At 37.6% G+C, this 17,372-nt stretch overlaps 1 protein-coding gene across 2 annotated transcripts in view; it reads left to right on the forward strand.

Moving 5' to 3' along the window:
• LOC116158325 (ubiquitin carboxyl-terminal hydrolase 3-like) overlaps nt 1-17,372 on the forward strand; it is a 121,331-nt gene that overhangs the window by 57,950 nt on the left and 46,009 nt on the right. Inside the window, exons 11-15 of one of the 2 annotated variants that reach the window (XM_064481719.1) lie at nt 2,240-2,353; nt 4,555-4,701; nt 7,714-7,820; nt 7,994-8,073; nt 15,160-15,271. Coding sequence is in view for 1 of the 2 variants with exons in the window: in XM_064481718.1 (XP_064337788.1) it covers nt 2,240-2,353; nt 4,555-4,701; nt 7,714-7,820; nt 15,160-15,185 (394 nt within the window). In the remaining variant the exon portion in view is untranslated. The remainder of the gene's footprint in view (nt 1-2,239; nt 2,354-4,554; nt 4,702-7,713; nt 7,821-7,993; nt 8,074-15,159; nt 15,272-17,372) is intronic. The other variant, XM_064481718.1, reaches the window with a different exon arrangement.

Raw genomic sequence — 17,372 nt, forward strand, 5'->3', positions numbered from 1 at the left:
CATTCTAAAAGTGACATGTGTATGAAATACAGTTCTGGGTATACACCAGCATAAATATTGTTAGGCTTTGTGAACTGATTTGTCTGATAGGGTTAGGTAAATTGGTCTTGGACAATTAAATTAATTTGTACTTATTAAATTACTTATGGGGGCAGTAGAGTAAATTTTCAGTTGAAGTGGAAGGGAAAAAAATTGACCAGTGATTATTGACAACCAATATGTATTCAAGTTCAATGCAGCCATGTTCTCGTTTGGGTTCAAAGATGTTCCATATTATGATTGTAAAGGGTATCTTAACATTAGGAAATAGGGCTATGATTTAACATCTGTATACATTTTAATGTAATATTTCCCTGCCTCCACATCCCTGCTCCCACATACCCTGTCACCCACATTTTAAGAGCCTAGATGACTGAGAGAGAATAGGAGACTGTGTTAGAACAGTGTGCAGCACGGAGCGTGCAGCAGGCCAGGGTGGGCGGGAACCTCTACACCAGACATGGGAGCAGGGAGGGCGTGATCTCACTGGAAGCGCTGTGTCAGATTACTTTGGTAGCAGCGTGTGGATGAGCTGGAATGTGCCTGTGTTCAAGGAGGCTTCACACTTTAGAGTAATTGGTTAGAGGAAATGGTGAAATGCACAAAAGTTCGGGAAGAATTAATAGTACTCGAGCATTAGCGTCATTTAAGGTGCAGTTACACATTGCAGAACTTGCCTCTGGCCATCTTCGGCAGAAAAGGAATGTCCTGAAATTGTTAGTGAGCTCACCATTACTGGATGGGTAGAAAATTGGGTCTGGTGTGCAGGCCTGCATAAGGATATCTCATCAGGACCCCTGCCCAGGGCCGCAGCAGAGTTCCCACTGCCCACATGGCTGGAGTTGGGTGCCGGATGGATGCTGCTGTCACTGCTGTCCCTGCCCTCCCGATGGTGCTCTTGGCCACCAGGAAGGGTTTGGCACTGTCTCAGCTTCTTTGAATCACTAACTCCTGCTTCACTCAGGCAGAACCCAGGCCACATGCCCAAGTCCTGGCTACCGGGGTGCTGAGAAAGCAAGTATCGGCCTTTTCAGCTTCTATGGTGGGAGGCAGGCTTGGACTCTCACAAGACTCTTCAGGTGGGGCTCCTCAAACACAGAAAGAGGGTTCAGGGACTAGGAAGTAAGAAATCTAAACCTATTGGATGACAGGGGTTGAGAAAGAAGATACTGAGATCCTCTGAGGCATCAGCCAGTCGTCTGTGAGTATGGCAGCTGTAGTGACAGACACGGACTGAAGTTGAGGACATTTATCAGTTTACCTACATGCACAGAAAACCAAGACTGACAGTGACTTAAACATGCGTGGTTTATCGTATGTCAAGTTGGAGGCTTATGTCACATGACCATCAGGCTCCTGGCTTTCTGCTGCACCCTCCCTGCAGTAAGGCTCTCATCCACAGAGCCCAGGGTGATGCTGGAGCACCAGCATTTCGTCCTCATTCTAGCTGGAAGAAGAAGGAAGTGCTTAACAAGAAGGACTACTCTTTCTCTTTAAGGAAATTTCTCATAACTTGGACACCCTCAAAGGAGCTCATGTGCCAAGGAGAAAATGGAAGTTGTATTCCTGTGAGAGAAGAGGCTATTGGATATAGAGGGACAGTAGGAAGGGTGCAGAGGGCACATTGCATTTCAAGAAATGAGGACATGCATTGGAGAATTCCTGTTGGAGCTAGGAGACTCCTGAATCAAAGCGGTCATGGGAAAAATCTGGCTTTCAGATTTGGCTTTGAGAGTCATTGGTATAGAGTTGAGTGTTGATCTTTGAGTCCAGATGAACTCTCTGAGGCAGAGATGAGCAGATGGTCACACACTAAGGTCTGGGAAGTGCTCCTAGTGAGGGCTAAGAAGGAAAAATGCAGGAGACAGAGGAAGAGATTGCATTCTTTAAGTTTTTTAAAATGAACATTCTTAACTAATTGGTTTGTAACTTACCCATTGCTTTATTCTACAAGTATAATAGTACTTGGCACACTCAGAGTTCACTATACATTAAAAAACTAGTTTTGTCAGTAATTTCTGCTGTTTTATGTGGGTTTTTGAGATGCTGTTATTTAACTCTCAGACTTAGTTTGGAAGAGACCACACCCTTTTTATGTCTTCATTTTTTATTATGAATTTTAGACAACTGAACATATTGTATTGAAATAGTAGCCTCTCATGAAATGCTGAGGATCCCATCATCCCTTCCTCTTTTCCAGGTCTTTGGTGGAAGAGTTTAGAAAGACACTGTGTGCTTTATGGCAAGTTAGCCAGACTGCATTTAGCCCAGAGTCCTTATTTTATGTTGTTTGGAAGATTCTGCCAAATTTGAGGTAAGTATTATTTAATGAAGGCTATTTGAAATATTAATATTATTCCTTACACTGTTCCTGAGACAATTTCCAACAAAGTGGTGGCATTCTAAATAATAAAGGCTAGTGTTTGTTGGCTTTTTAAAAGGAGAAGAGCAGATGTTCGATATATTCAACTAGATAAATGTGTTTGTATAAATAATAGATAGACCTTTGAAATGTCTTTAACAAGAGGGTAGGGCATTTTGTTGTATAAAAACAAAGCCCTTCTAAATAATTTATGTGCCTTTGGAAAACAAACTGGACAAATTTTCCTTGATTCTTTCAAAATCTTGTAAGCAATAATTATCATCATACACTGTATTGTTATTTGAACTTAAAAAATATCCCAAATGTAGTCAATAGGAAACTATGGTATTGTATTCACTGTTCTGGATTCTGAAGACCTTAGAACACAAGTGAATTCCACTGAGATTCACTTTCCAGGAGGTAACATGATTACTAGGGTCACCTTCTGATGTGGCTGTAAGGTCACTAAGTATTCCACATTCTCTGTCTAGTGTCATGTGAGTGGGCAGCCAGCCCTGCTGTCAGAGGATGTGCCCTTTTGCCCTAGGCTGTTCATCTCTGTGAGGAATCAGGTGTCAGCAGATTTGAGGCCCTGCTGGTGTTTGACAGCAGCCTTTGCCACCTTCTGCTGATTTTATCCTTCTGAAGCAAGTCATGGTTCTTCCTAGTCATGGTTTTTGCACCTAATTACATCTCTCTCCTTTGAAACAGCATGCTGTAGTGAAACAGCAAGATATCTGGCTCTATTGCCTAACAGTGGTTTAGATATATTGATAGTTTGGAGAAATGTTTAAAGGGTAACAACTTCAAAAGGCTATAATTTGTTGCCTTAGTGAAGAACCTAGCCTTGAGGATCAGATGTAATTGACTTGCATTACCCTTGTCTTTGTTGTGAAGGAAACTTCTTTTATGTTTGATGTCGTTTAAGTCCCCTCTCAGGCAAGATGAATTTTGTAACAATTTTAGAATTTCTTGACTCTAAATAGGAAAGGTAGAAATGACTGTTAAGTTACCATTAATCAGGCTTGGATTTATTAGAAAATTTCTAACAATCACCTACTCAGACTGTTGATAGAGTTTTAATATTTCTGTTTTATTATTATATAAAAACAGCTTCCATTTAGTCAGAATCAAAACATTTCCTAGTCTTAGAAATAGAGACTTTTTGTTGTCTGGTGAAGGTCACAAATTGAAACAGATGCCTATAACTTAGCTTTATAAAACAGCTGAGTGTTCCATGATCTCCTGTAGGTCAAAAAAATGTGTTTCTAATGGTAAAGGAAACAGTAGAAAATAATGTATTTTGGTACAAGAGAATCAAGAGAATCATGGTGTGGTTGGATATACTTGTTAATGTAGAATGTACATTATTTGTACAAGTCCATATACTTGTATAATGTATATTATTTATGCAAGTACATGTCCATGTACTTGTTAATGCACAGTGGCAGATTGTTTTAAAAAGGGATGGATGTGTGTTTGATGAAAATGCAAATTGATATAACTACAAGGTCCTAGTTTTCATGATCCATTTTAGAAAGTGCTTAGACATTAGGTTATTTTGGTAAGAGAAAAAAAAACATTTTTATATGTGATAGAATTTGAAATGTGACTGGAAATACTAACCTTACTATTGAATCATAAAAAAAAAAAAGTTGTGTTGAAAAAGTTTAAAGCATCTCCTTGGATATCGAAAGGAACTAACTTTGAATACTTTTGACTGAATTTTGACATTTTGTTCATAATAATCTTATAAGAAGTACTTGAACATGTGTTGATATTTAATTGCTAAATAGTTTAGAAACTTTTATGAAATGCTAAATGCTAAATTGACTTCTGATTTAGCTTTCATTGATTAGGCAGATCATTTCCATAATTTAAATTCCCAGAAGAAACTTAAGGAAAAGGGGGAAAATATGTATTGAGGGAAATTCTGGTTGTAGTCCATATTTTCAGGCATGTTTTTAAGTTGTAGAACACTTTCTTGAAGAGAATTTAATGTGTGAAACTTGGAGAAAGTGAGGAGGAAGGAGCAGGGAGCCTCCCTGAACTCTGAGCAGCAGCCCTTCTGGGCCTGCTGCCCTCCCACTCTGGCAGGGCCCACAGGGCCATATGGGGCCACACAGGGACTGATGGTTTCTGTTTGCTCCAAGGGGCCATCAGCAGCAGGATGCCCACAAGTTCATGTGCTACCTGCTCGACCACCTGCAGTTGGAACTCCAGGGCAGTTTCAGTGGGATTTCCTGCTCAGCAATTCTGCAGGAGAATTCTGCTCTGTCTGCAAGTAACAAATGTTGCATGTAAGATTTGGCTTCCATTTGCTTTCTAGGAAGACTTCAGACAATTCTATTGCTGTTATTGTTTATTACATTTATAATGGACAGTGGAGAGTGTTCCTGGACCTCTGCTAAAACTTTTACACACTTGAACTTTGTGACTGAGTGGACTAGCACATACCTCCTTCTTCTAGACCAGAGGCATCTTGTAATTATTTGCATCTTGGTGTAGCTAGGATTGTTATTTACTATCAGTTATTTTAACTTATTTACAATTTATGCACTTAAAATTTTTCTTCCAAATGTACTGAATAATGGATAGGTGACTTAATTTTCATATACTGAAATAATTTGTTCAGTAATAATGAAGGCTTACAATATTTTCAATGTGAATTTTCCTAAAGCCTCATTTTGGACTTAAATTTTCCTAGAATATGTCTGTTTTTTAATCAACTTGAGGCATTTGTAAGTTTTCAGAATTCTTTCTTGCCTCTCAATATGAACAAAACAGAACTTTTAGTTCACTTTCCCAGGTACTAAGACCCCTAAATGTACACGGAGATCAGAATGTTTGTTTTGCTTGAGGAAGAGATAGTTGACTTGTATTTCAGCTTGGATTTTGGTTAATTGTAGTCTCCTATTGTTCAGATTTTTAAGAAAAGTTTTATATTGACCTGTGCAGGAAAGGAATGTATAAGGCAGACTCCCCAAAGAAAGAGTGAAAAGAGTAAGTAATATACAGGGGTGGCTGCAGTATTACTGCCTGGTCATCTGCAAATCGGATTTCATGTGAGATGGGGCTTTTACATCACAGAGCAGTCTCACAGTGGCCCTGGCCTTGTCAGCGGGCACTAAGAACTGCCTGCTTCTTCACATGCTTGGCCCTCCAGGTCCTGTGACTGAGATTCACCTTAGACTCCAGTACAGAAGGGAAAGGATCTGTGACCTGGGGGCATTGTCCTTACTGCCAGCACCGAATTGCACACAGCAGTAGATGAAACCTTCTGCTTTGTATCTGATGCTGGTGTGTTCATACACAGAGGAGATGAAACTGGGTTCCTTAACGGACAGTCTGTGCAAGTTGGAGGGGTCTTTATTATTTGATACACAGGGTGCCCTTATGGAGTGAGTGTGTGATACTCACAAGGTATTCTTTTGGTAACTAATGAGTTTTCAGTATTAACTCTTTCATAATATTTTCAAGAATAGTAATTGTACATTCCTTTAGTGAGGAACAAAAAATTAATGTCAGATATTCAAAATTCAGGTTTCCTTATATTTTCTTAAATTCAATGGATACATTTCAGGATCAGGATTGTATTGACTAAAACTACAAAATTTATTTATTTGTATAAACACATCCAACCCTACTGAAGTTGGGGGCGGGAGACATATATGGCAGATGAGTTTTATTAATATGTAGAAAATCATTAGTGCCAATATAAAGGACCTTCACAGCACAACAGCCTGTCCAAGTAGCCAGTATGTAAACACTCTTGGTGTGCAGTGTAACAAATGGAACAGCAATTTTGAAATTAATTGCAAATGTTGTTTTAAGTCATTGTATACCTAAACTTAATGTCATACATATCAGATAGCCAAGACTTGATTAATTTCTTTTTTTATAGGAAGAAATTCTAAAGGAAGAAGTACTTTGAGTTGAAACATACTGTTTGTAATAAGGCAGTTTCCATTTTAATTAAAGGCAGCAGTGTATGTGAACATCAGTATGAACAGATCAGGCCTTTTATTTTCAGTAGATTTTTAAAAAATGTGTCCTTTATGACAGCCATTAAATCTAAAACCTGAAATAGCCACTATATCCTGTAACTCCTAAAGTATCTTCCCTTTTTAACTGACTAAAGACATATATCTTATAAACAAATTTATATATATGTATGTATGTGTATATACATATATATATATATATATATATATATATATATATATATATATATATATTTTATTCTTATGGACAACTTTTAAGAAAAAAGCTACAAGATATTTCTTCTGCCAGTAAGGAAGGAAGCCCTTTCTTAGAAAAGGAAGCAAACTTTAAAAGTAAGAGAATTGCTTGGGTAGGTTTTTTCTGTCTCTGCAGTAGGTTTAGATTGGAGCAACTCACAGTACAGTTCAGTGTACTGGAAGTGTTACTGATTGCAAGTGACAGAAACCACCTCAAATTGCTGTTAAGGAAAAAGAGCAATTTACAGGCCTAAGTAACTGCAGAAGTGCCATCATGTGTGTTAGCGCACTAGGTGAGGGCCATGTGTCTGCTGCAGTCCTGTTAATGATGGCACGCAAATGAAGCATCCTCAATATCCATTAATATTGGCTCAGTTCAGAGAAGGAGGGAGCATAGTGTTAAGAGCAGGTGCTCATGTCAGACCAGCTGTGTGAACTTGGACCAAGTTACTTGACCTTTGAACCTCAGCTTTCTGATCTGAGAAATGGGGATAATGGTGGAATTATAATAGTGTTTTAAATGAGCTTTTTAAAAGGCTTGTTGACAATAACACCCAGCACTCCAATTGTGAAGTGACACCTCCATCAATAATTACTAAATATGTATTAAATTTGTTCACCTTTTTTCCTCCAAATATGACCATCTCAAAAATCTGAAACTATCTTTGATAGAAGTTGTTCAAAGTAAAGTGAGAGAGCTCCCTGAGTAATATGAGGCTTTGCAAAGGTTCCAATGTACAATTCCCTCTCTTCTGAGGGGTACACTTGGGAAGAAAGGGGTCCTCCTCCCCTGAGAACAGGCATGTATGTGATCAGCTTGTTAGTAATGGTAAGCATTCAGTGTTGCTTGTGGAGAAAGTGATGAGACTGAAAGAGGGCTGGGGGGAGGCCAGTCAGTGGCGTAAACCTTTTATTTCATATACATCTATTAGAGCTTTGAAGTTTTTGTATTCTTAAAATTTAAATGAATATATATGATGTATATGTCCCCCCAAAAAAAGTCATCTTTAGGAGCTCTTAGACATATTTACTTTTTTACTGAATTGTTCCCTGTGTGGTGATTTTCTTTAGAAATGGAGCATCTACAGTCGTCACGGCTGTATTTGGAGGCATCCTCCAAAATGAAGTTAACTGCCTCCTATGTGGGACAGAATCTAGAAAGTTTGATCCATTCCTAGGTAAGGCGTATTTTGCATCTGGAAGTTTGATAGTGTGTTAAAATAATAACTAATGTTTCCTTTGAAAGTGAAGACAGTAAAGAGATAAATCTTAAAAAGTAATTTCAAAAACTGATGTATTTTGAGTGTAGTTATATGCTTTTAACAGTCCTGTTTTCCTATTTATTTTTAAGACCTTTCTTAGATATTCCAAGTTAGCTCAGAAGTAAGCACTCTAAGAATCAAGAAAATGGACCATTTTGTTCATTATGAGGTAAAGATACTTTAACGGTCTAGAATTCTTTTTCCCCTGTGAAGTAACTGGACAGATTTCTAAGCTCCATCTATATGTGCTATATGTGCTGTGTTGTTAACTGTTCTGATGAATTTGTGTTATCACTTAACAAAAGTGAAACCTGAGTGTCGCTTTCAAGCTAAAAAAATTCGGTTTAGCAAGAATGCCTGCCAGAGATTTTAGGTCAAACTAAATATTTCTCACCTTTCTCCTCTTTTTAAATATTAGTTTTAAACTTGAAAGTCTGCAATGAAACTTTTTCTGATCTAATGAAATACAGTTTATTCTCTGGATATTCCACTAGAACACAGAGAAATAACACTTACAAAGCTTTGCTAAATTATGGTGTCATTTAATATGTTGTATGACTAATAATGTGAGAACTCTAGTGATGATACAACTGTTGGTTAAGCCTGAGGCCTTGATTTTAATTGTGAGATTATTAAAATTCACATTTACTTTGAGAGAGTTTTGAAGAAATGTTTTCCCTTGATGAGTGTTAACTGCTTAGTCAAGGCAAAAGAGCTGCCCTTGACCAACCACTAAAATGACTATATTTTCTCTTTATTTATAAAAAGAAACTAGGATAGAAAAAAGAAAGAGGATCTAGTGTGCGTTCTCTCATTAAGCACCTCTGCACTGAAGGCAGATAACAGAATTCCTACCTTGAATTGCATGTCCACTAAAAGTAATTTTCTTTTCCTCTTCAACTGTTTTAGGAAGTATTGTCATAATGATTAATAAACATATAATATATTTTCTTAGAAAATAGAAGATTCTATTGATCTAAAACTGCACTGTCCAATATAGCAACTGTGAGTCACATGTGCCTATTAAAATTTAAAATTGGGTTGCTCAGTTACACTAGCCATATTTACAGTGCTCGGTAACCACGTGTGGCTAGTGGCTAGTGGCTAGTGGCTAGTGTACCGATCAGCACAGACACAGATTGTTTCCATTGCTACACAAAGTACTATTGGACAGCGCTGCTCTGGAATCAAGTTACCCTGCAAAATGTACCTGCATACACTTTGTAGATGCTTTTAGTGTGTTTCCCACCTATGTTGATCGTCTCTTTTGAACAGAAGTACAGAAGAAATTTAAGGAAGGCCCCATCCACTCCACTTCCCCCTAAAATATGTGGCTACAGTATGTTTCTCCAAAACTCTTTTTTGGCCTATTTGAGATTAAGAAAATATCACAATGTACTTGATGGCAAATGTCACCACTTTCCCTTTATATTTATGGCACATGAATATAGGCTAACTAAATCATAAAACAAACATTATTTGATCATTGAGAGGGGAAATCAGTGAAAAGTAAATATTTTCAGAAATTGGCATCCCACTATATAATCTAAATTAAATTATGACTTCATCTTATAATTTCAGTAAGAACAGTAATATTGATGTTACTACAAAAAAATGTCCCTTTACATATATATACATATATATGTGCATGTATTTGAAAACTATTTCCTCATGCTTAACAAAATCCAGTTAGTATAAATATAGATGGATTTTGATTGGAAGACCCAGAGACACTCATTTGTTCAGGATTATTTCCTTCCTTCCTTCTGTGCTGAGTTCCCCACCCCTATCCCAGGTTGGTCCTGTACATGGTTATTATTGCCTTCCATAGCATTTCACTTATGCTTATCCCTGAATGCTCTCATGAGAGGCTTTCCTTTCTTGAGGCCACCCAGGAGAGTGTCTTGACAGCTTCCCGAGGTGGTTGACTGGTGCTACAACAGGAAAGTGGCAAATGGCATTCGCCTCACATCCCAAGCAGTATTTTTCTTGGCATCTGATGTGATTGGTATTAGTGTCAGGGGGCCCAGACCATCCTGAGGCGTTAAGGGTTTGGCTGGAAACATGTCTCCCGTATTCTCAGCTGGCTTTCCTTTGGACTGTCAGACTTAATTTTTATTTTGTTAAAGAGCCTACTGTCTGCTTTAAAAAGTGTATGATAGGGTCTGGTAGTGCTGCATTCTCTTTTTATTTACCACTAATCTCAATTAAGAGCACTTTTTTTTTTCTTGGGCAATGCAGAGTGTGATGAATTTTAGTTGACTGATAACCATTTCTTTACTAAATGGGGGTGGAGATGTGTGATTACATGATAAGTCTTTTGCTTTTACATGCTTATAAGTCTGCTTGGCAAGAATTTCTTGTGTGCTTTTTGGATCTGTAATTGTTAAAGTTACCTTTCATTTAAAAAGGAAAGGTGATGGTGAGAAAGACCACTGGCATTTGAAATTATGTAATTGAGAGGATGCATAGTAAGACAGTTTAAAATAACCCTGGGTCTGAAACCTAACAATGATACCATCAAAAAGGAAAGAAAATGTAACTTACTCTTACTAATACTATATAAATCAAAGAATCCTAGATAAAATGCTAGCAAATAGAATTTAGTGCTGTACTAAAACAATGGAGACCACGTAGGATTTATCCCAATAATGCAAGACTGATTTAATCAGTAATGGATTTGGAATTTAATCAAAATTTATTTGGGCATTTTAATTTTTTTCTCCTAAAAAATCATACTTTCTAATATTACAAAAAGAAAAAAAGCACTGTTATTATAGGAATAGGCATGTTCTTTACTTGTTGAGGATTATCCATCAAAAGCTATCAGTGATTATCATAATTACTAGTGGAGCACTAGTGACTTTCCATTACAGTCAGGAATCTGAGTGAGGGACGAGGCAATAGATGAGGAAGAGAAACAAGAATAAGGAAGAGAAAAGACCCAAGGTATTGACATACCTAGAAAGTTTCAAGAGAATCAGTTGGAAGTGGGGGAAGAATGTGTAACAGTAGCTGTCTCTGGAGAGCAGGAATGATCAGGAGGTCTACTTTTCTAGCCTTCAATTAAAAATTAAATGCAGATATTAATTTGATGAATAAATTAACATGGTAAAAAGTTTAGTCAGATGACCAAACAAAATAAATAGGCAAAAAAATTGCTTTCCTGTATATAGCAAAGGATCCTATTCACAGTTGTAGTAAAAGCTCAGAGTACTTAAAAATAAAGTTAATGAGAAATATGCAAGATTCGATGAACAAATTATAAAGCATTATAGAAGGACAGACAGAGCCATGTCATGTTCTTGGATGAGAAGACCCAACATGATGGAGATGTCAGTTTTCCCCAAAATTACTCCCTAAATGTATTCTAATTACTTAAGCATTTCTTCCATAAGCAGATATTCTTAACAGAGACTAAAAAAGTTTTAAAACAAAAATAATGGAGAAGGGCAGAGATGAAACAAGTAATATCCTAGAAGTACTAATGTAGCAGGTGCTGGGCAGAAATGTGTAGGAGGGAATGTATTATATGGCAAGGGAAAAATTTCAAATCAGTGGAGAAAAGAAGAAATTAGTCAATAAACGGTATTACTATAAGTGAAAAATTATGTGGGAAACATTAATTTCATTCCTACCTCATATCTTCCCAAAGTAATGAGAGATTTCAGGATTTAGTGTGAAAAATAAAACCACAGGGATGTTATAGGAAAACATCTTTTTGATATTGTTGTCAGGGAGAGATCCTTCTAAGTATATCACCAAGGCCAGAAATTCATAGATTTAACTGTATAATGGTAAATGATGCCATAAACAAAAGTAGAAAAAGATGATAAACTTGAAACAAATATTTGTAATGTATATAAAAAATGTACTTGAGCAAATACATGAATAAGGAGAAATGCACGTGGTCAATTTACATCTGAAGAAGATACTAAGTCTCACTTATTCAAGAAAGTATAAGTGAAGCAAAATTGGTCAAAATGATATAGATGAATCCATTGTTAGTGACAGTTTTGGGAAGTGGGCGTGCTCATACTGATGGAAGGAGTATGAGTTGGCACAGTTGTTTTCAGAGAGTGGTGATCACAATTTTTAACAGGCATTTTTTTAGACATAGTCGTTTCCCTTGTGAATGTGGACAGTAATGTATGTAAAAGATATTCATGGAAACAGTGTCCACCAGTAGGGCACTGGTTTAATATCTTGTGGAATTTAAGAAAGATAAAACTGATCAACAGCTAGGCCACAGAAAAGTAGGTATAAAATACTGTAGAGTAAAAAACACTATCCATGGGAGTAGGAATAGAATTACTCCATGAATTCTACCATTTGTATAAGGGTAAAAAAAATGCACTAAAATTCTTGAGCAGCATACACTGATCTCAGTGAGGAGTAGGAGAGCAATGGAACTGGGACTATTTTTTTCATCTCTTTCATATTGTTCAAGGTTTTTTTTTTTTTTTTGACCTATTTTATCACCTTTATATATTTGTTTTGGGGGAGTGAAACAAGATGTGGATTGTGTATGAATACTTTTCACTTACTGCTTTGTTAAATTTATGTAGTGCAGAAACTCATCTAGCAGCTTCAACAAACCAGTGTTACTAACTGACCTCCACAGGGATGCTGTTTAACAGTTTATATACTGTGGGAGACTGACACTTGTAAAATATATGTCCTGAAACCTTCAACAATGTTAGGTGTTTCAGAAACCATGGCACATGTATATATATCTTATTCCCTCATGAAATACAATAAAGTACAAATGAAAAAGTTAAGCAGTTTCCTCACATCCTTCATGAGAGATGTGAAGGTATATGGAGAACAAAGCTGGGCTGAGATGTGGGTGCTGGGTGCCTAGGAGACTGTCCCCTGGCCACAGGACTCACTTCTACATATGAGCTCTGAGGTGAGATTCATATTCATGATGCTGCAAAGTATTGAAGTAATGCATTTCAGGACCATTCAGACTTTTCAGATGGTGAAAATAGCAGTTGCCAAATCTGTGAATGTTGAGGAGGTGTATCTAGGCAGTCTTCCTTTTAAAGAGGTGTTTGTGTGTATATGTTTTGATCAAAGAAGGAAAAATGTTTTTATGTGTATTGTAGAACTTAGGGACAATTCAAAAGAGCACAAAGAGGAAAATAAACATTCTTTATAAGCCTACTGTTCAGAAATGCCACAGTTAAGGATATTTTAATTTAAAAACCAGCTGTGGGTAGGCACCATGTCCTCCCACCAATAAACCTCTAGTCAAGGCCTGTGGAAGCAGATCTCTGTTCTGGGCATAGGTAAGGGGTAAAAAATCTGCCTTTTCCTCCCCCACCGCCACCTCCTCCTCCCTTTTCCCCCCTCCCCCCCTCCCTGGATTAGCTAAGAGAGTTGTAGTTTTATTTAGTTAGAACTTTGAATGTGGATGAAAACGTCTTTTATCTGTTTAAAAAAATTTTTTAAATACCTGCTGTGTACTAGTTGCATCCATTTAATTTCCCAGGCAGTAAAATTGCTTGATAATTTGGTAAAATTAAGGTTAGGATACACTAAGAATGGAAATGCTTTTCCCCAACTTTGACTTACAAAGAAAGTAGAATGGATTTATATGAGAATGAAAGGCATGCTCATGAAGTCATTGGATCAGTTCTCCTATAATTATTATTTGGGACATCTTTCTAATGGTCTTACTGAACTGAATATTTCTATTTTCATTAATATTTACTCCAAATCTATTTTTGTATTAGTCATTTCACTTATACTGGTTTCCACAGAGAAAACAATCACAGGCAGTAGAATCTTACCAAGTTTTAGAAAATTTGGCTGTTCTTCCTCTGTTTTGGATGAGAAAATGGTTAGCTGCTTTTATCACTGAATTAGATCTTGTCAGGGAACTAGACATTAGTAAGAAACCAGTTCTGTCTGCATAGAGCATGACTTACAGTTGAGATAAGACATGAATATAAATAATCAAAATGATAATGAGGGCAGTGAACTTGGGTGGTGCCAAGAGATAGAGGCAGTGGAACTGTCAGGACCCCAGTCATTTATTGATACATGTACCAGGTTAAAGAGAAGGAGAAAGTATTCAAGGATGATTCAGAGGTTTTGAGCTCTAGGTGACTGATAAACTTGGGGTGCCAACCAGAAGAAAGGGAGCAAGTTTTAATGAGAGACAGTGAGCTCAGGGTTGAGTCTTCTGAGGCTGAGGAACCCTTTGACCATCCATTCAGAGAGGACTTCTGGGACTGGGCCTCTAAACTGACTTACTGTGACTACTTAGTATGTGAAAGAATATGTTTATAAGCTTGAAATATAGAGAGGAAAGTCATTTCAACTTAATTTATTTTTTTATTTTTCTAAAGTATGACAAAAAAAATTTTTTCATGAGTAAGGTAATTAGGTTTATTTACTTATTTTAATGGAGGTACAGGGGCTGGATCCCAAAATTTTGTGAATGTTAAGCACATGCTTTACCACTGAGCTATACCCTCCCCTATTTTCAACCTAATTTAAATGTCATTACCTTACTTAACAACGGAGAAAGCATATGCACTTTATTTCCATGAGTAGGTGACTTGGAAGCACCTTCTAACCTAGTCATTTCTGAGTGAATGCATTGTTCTTTGAGAGTGAGCTGGCACCTCCTTCTGACAGCGTGGGTAGATACAAGGTGAAATCCTCCAGTCTCTGGAGGGGAATGGCAAGCAGTGAGTAGACACCTCCTACAGCACCCCCTTCCTGGTTGAGAGCTCGGGGCCTCCTCCTCAGGGCTCTGAGAACAGTGCTGGGCGAGGAGCAAGAGGGATGGAGAGGGGGCTGAACTGAGTCCAGGGTGCTTTCCATTTCTTGGTAAGCAGGCACTTCTGTTTGGGCTTAATTAGAGGGAAAGGGCTTGACTTAAATTCTTACAGTTTCTGGGAGTTGCATAGTAGCAATACAATTTTTAATTAAAATTTTATTAGAGGATGCTTAATTTATCCATGAATTTATACAAGATCATAGAGGAGGAAGGGGACATGGAAGATGATCTAGTTTTACCCACACATTTTACAGGTAAGGAAGCAGCAGCTGGGAGAATAAATTGTGTGAATTGTCCAAGATCTCACTGTAATCTGGTGGTTTCCAAAAACAAATGACAAGAGCCTCATTAAAATCTAATTTCAAAGTTCGCTGCAGTAGCCACTGCAATGCAATTGTAGTAGAAAAGAGGGAAGCAATGATAACATAAGTTGTTTTTATTTTTTAACTTTCCCCCTAGTTTTACATGAACCGATTGGAAAGTAGCGCAGTCCTGAAAGATCTGAATCCCGACACCGAGTGTGTTGTTGACATGTCTTCAGTGGTAGAGGCTGAAGGACACAGAAAAACCTGTAAGTCCGATTTTTAAAGAAAGATCTTCTCCTTGTTTTATTTTTTAAGATAAAGAGGTGAAAGTCCATGTGGGATTTTTGTCAGCCTTCCGAAGCATTCCTTTATTCAATATCCATTCAGCGCACATTTACTGAATGTGCTGCTCAAGCTCAATAAATACCCTGTGGTTTTCTGCTTTTACTGGCTGGTCCTGCCATCATGGGGCCCCAGTGGTGGAATGGGTAGACATGGCTACAGATTTCTCATGGGGAAAAGTAACTTTCTCAGTTATCCACTATTTTTCTTAACATTTTTAGAATTACTTATAATTTATTAATGAAATCAGAGCTGTCAACACCCAAAATCTCATTTGGTTAGACACCTAAATTATATGGCTTTTACTCTAACCATGACCAATCTACAAGTAGTTCTCCACTTCTTAAGGGAAAAGACCGTGTGGGGTGTGGGTCTACAATTGTCTGGGAGAGCAGCTGTGCAGGAGTGACCAGGTTCAGTGCTGCACGTGGCCAGATCTTCATGCTGGCAGTGAGATCTCCACTTTTCCCCCCTGCCGTTTGGACTCTGGCCTTTGCTAGAGAAGCTCTGATGGCTTTGGCTTTGAGTAGAGCTTTTGGGCAAGATGTTCCTCACTTCTCTTCCCAATAGGGTTTCTGAGGCCATGTGAAAACACCCTTTCCTCCTCCCATCTTCTTGGCTGGTCTCTGGGAAGGAGGGAGGCCACTCGTAAGAGGAAGGAGTGGGCGTAACTCTTTCCAAGGCAAGAATTGACTACTCACTGCCCAGTCTCCTAGGCCCTTATCTCTTCTCTTATTTCCTTTCATATTAGATCAACAGAGGTGAGAAATAATGTATTTCATAATGGGCAGGGTTAATCTGATAATTCCTTAAAACTTTAAACTTAATCTTCAGACAAAAAAAATAGAAAGCTCTGTGGGTGTTACATGGAGAGGAGACTGTAAACTTTTACTCTGCCTCATGGGCTGATCTTCAAAAAGCCCATCATCCCCTAAGTTTCACTTACTGGTATATGGCACCCTTGTTTAAAATTTTTAAAAAAGAAGGATGAAATGAAATACTGTGTTGGTTTTTTATATATGAAATTCTCTGATTGAAGAACAAAAATCAACTTAAAGATGTTCCAGAAAAAGAGATCAAAATCTCAGGAGGTTGGTCTCTGTTTTGGCTGCCATATGGACCATTGGAATGGTGTTTTAAGTTTAAACTTCTTTTCTCTGTGAAATAGTTATAACATGAAGTCCCTGAGTATGAGGTGGAGATAAACAATGAGCCTGAAGGTTTTTTTTTTTTTTTTTTGGAAAGGAAAGGATTGTACGAACTCCCACTGATTTCTCACAGCAACCCTTTCTCTATTTAGTACATACAGATATCAATAATTAAGTGGGAGACAACAATTGAAAAATGAGCAGAGTAAGAGGAATTCGACTGATGTCTGCTTTTACATTCCTACAGTGCCAGTCCCTGTAGTCAGCCTCAATCTTTATGATGTTGGCTCTACCACCAGGCAGGTCCAGTGGCAGCCAGTGGGAGGGGCTACTGGCTACACCTTGTTATATGAACCCATCAATGCCATAGAACCGACCAAACCCAAAGAGGTGGGAGATGTTTGTTTTCTTTATCATTGGGTCTTCCTAAGACCTCACTCTTTTAGAGTCTCCATGAAACAGCAGTGATTTATGAACTCATTTATATCTTTACATGTGAAATAGAAAAACAGGTTAGATTTGTGGCCCATGACACATCGTAGCAATCATTAGCATGAAAAAGGAAAAGCAGTTCAGAGAAATGAAAAATAAAAGTTGTGTTACATACATGTTTATGGACAGATGAATGGATAAGGAAATGATATATATATACAATAGAATATTACTCAGCCATAAAATGAAATAATGCCATTTGCAGCAACATGGATGGACTTAGAGATGATCACACTAACTGAACTGTCAGACAGAGAAAGATAAATATCGTATGATATCTCTTACATGTGGAATCTAAAATATGATACAAATGAACTTACAAAACAGAAACAGACTCACAGGTGCTGAAAACAAGCTTACACTTACCAAACAGGAAAGAGGGGAG

The sequence above is a fragment of the Camelus dromedarius genome, chromosome 33 (genome assembly GCF_036321535.1).
Source record: "Camelus dromedarius isolate mCamDro1 chromosome 33, mCamDro1.pat, whole genome shotgun sequence".
NCBI lineage: Eukaryota > Metazoa > Chordata > Mammalia > Artiodactyla > Camelidae > Camelus > Camelus dromedarius.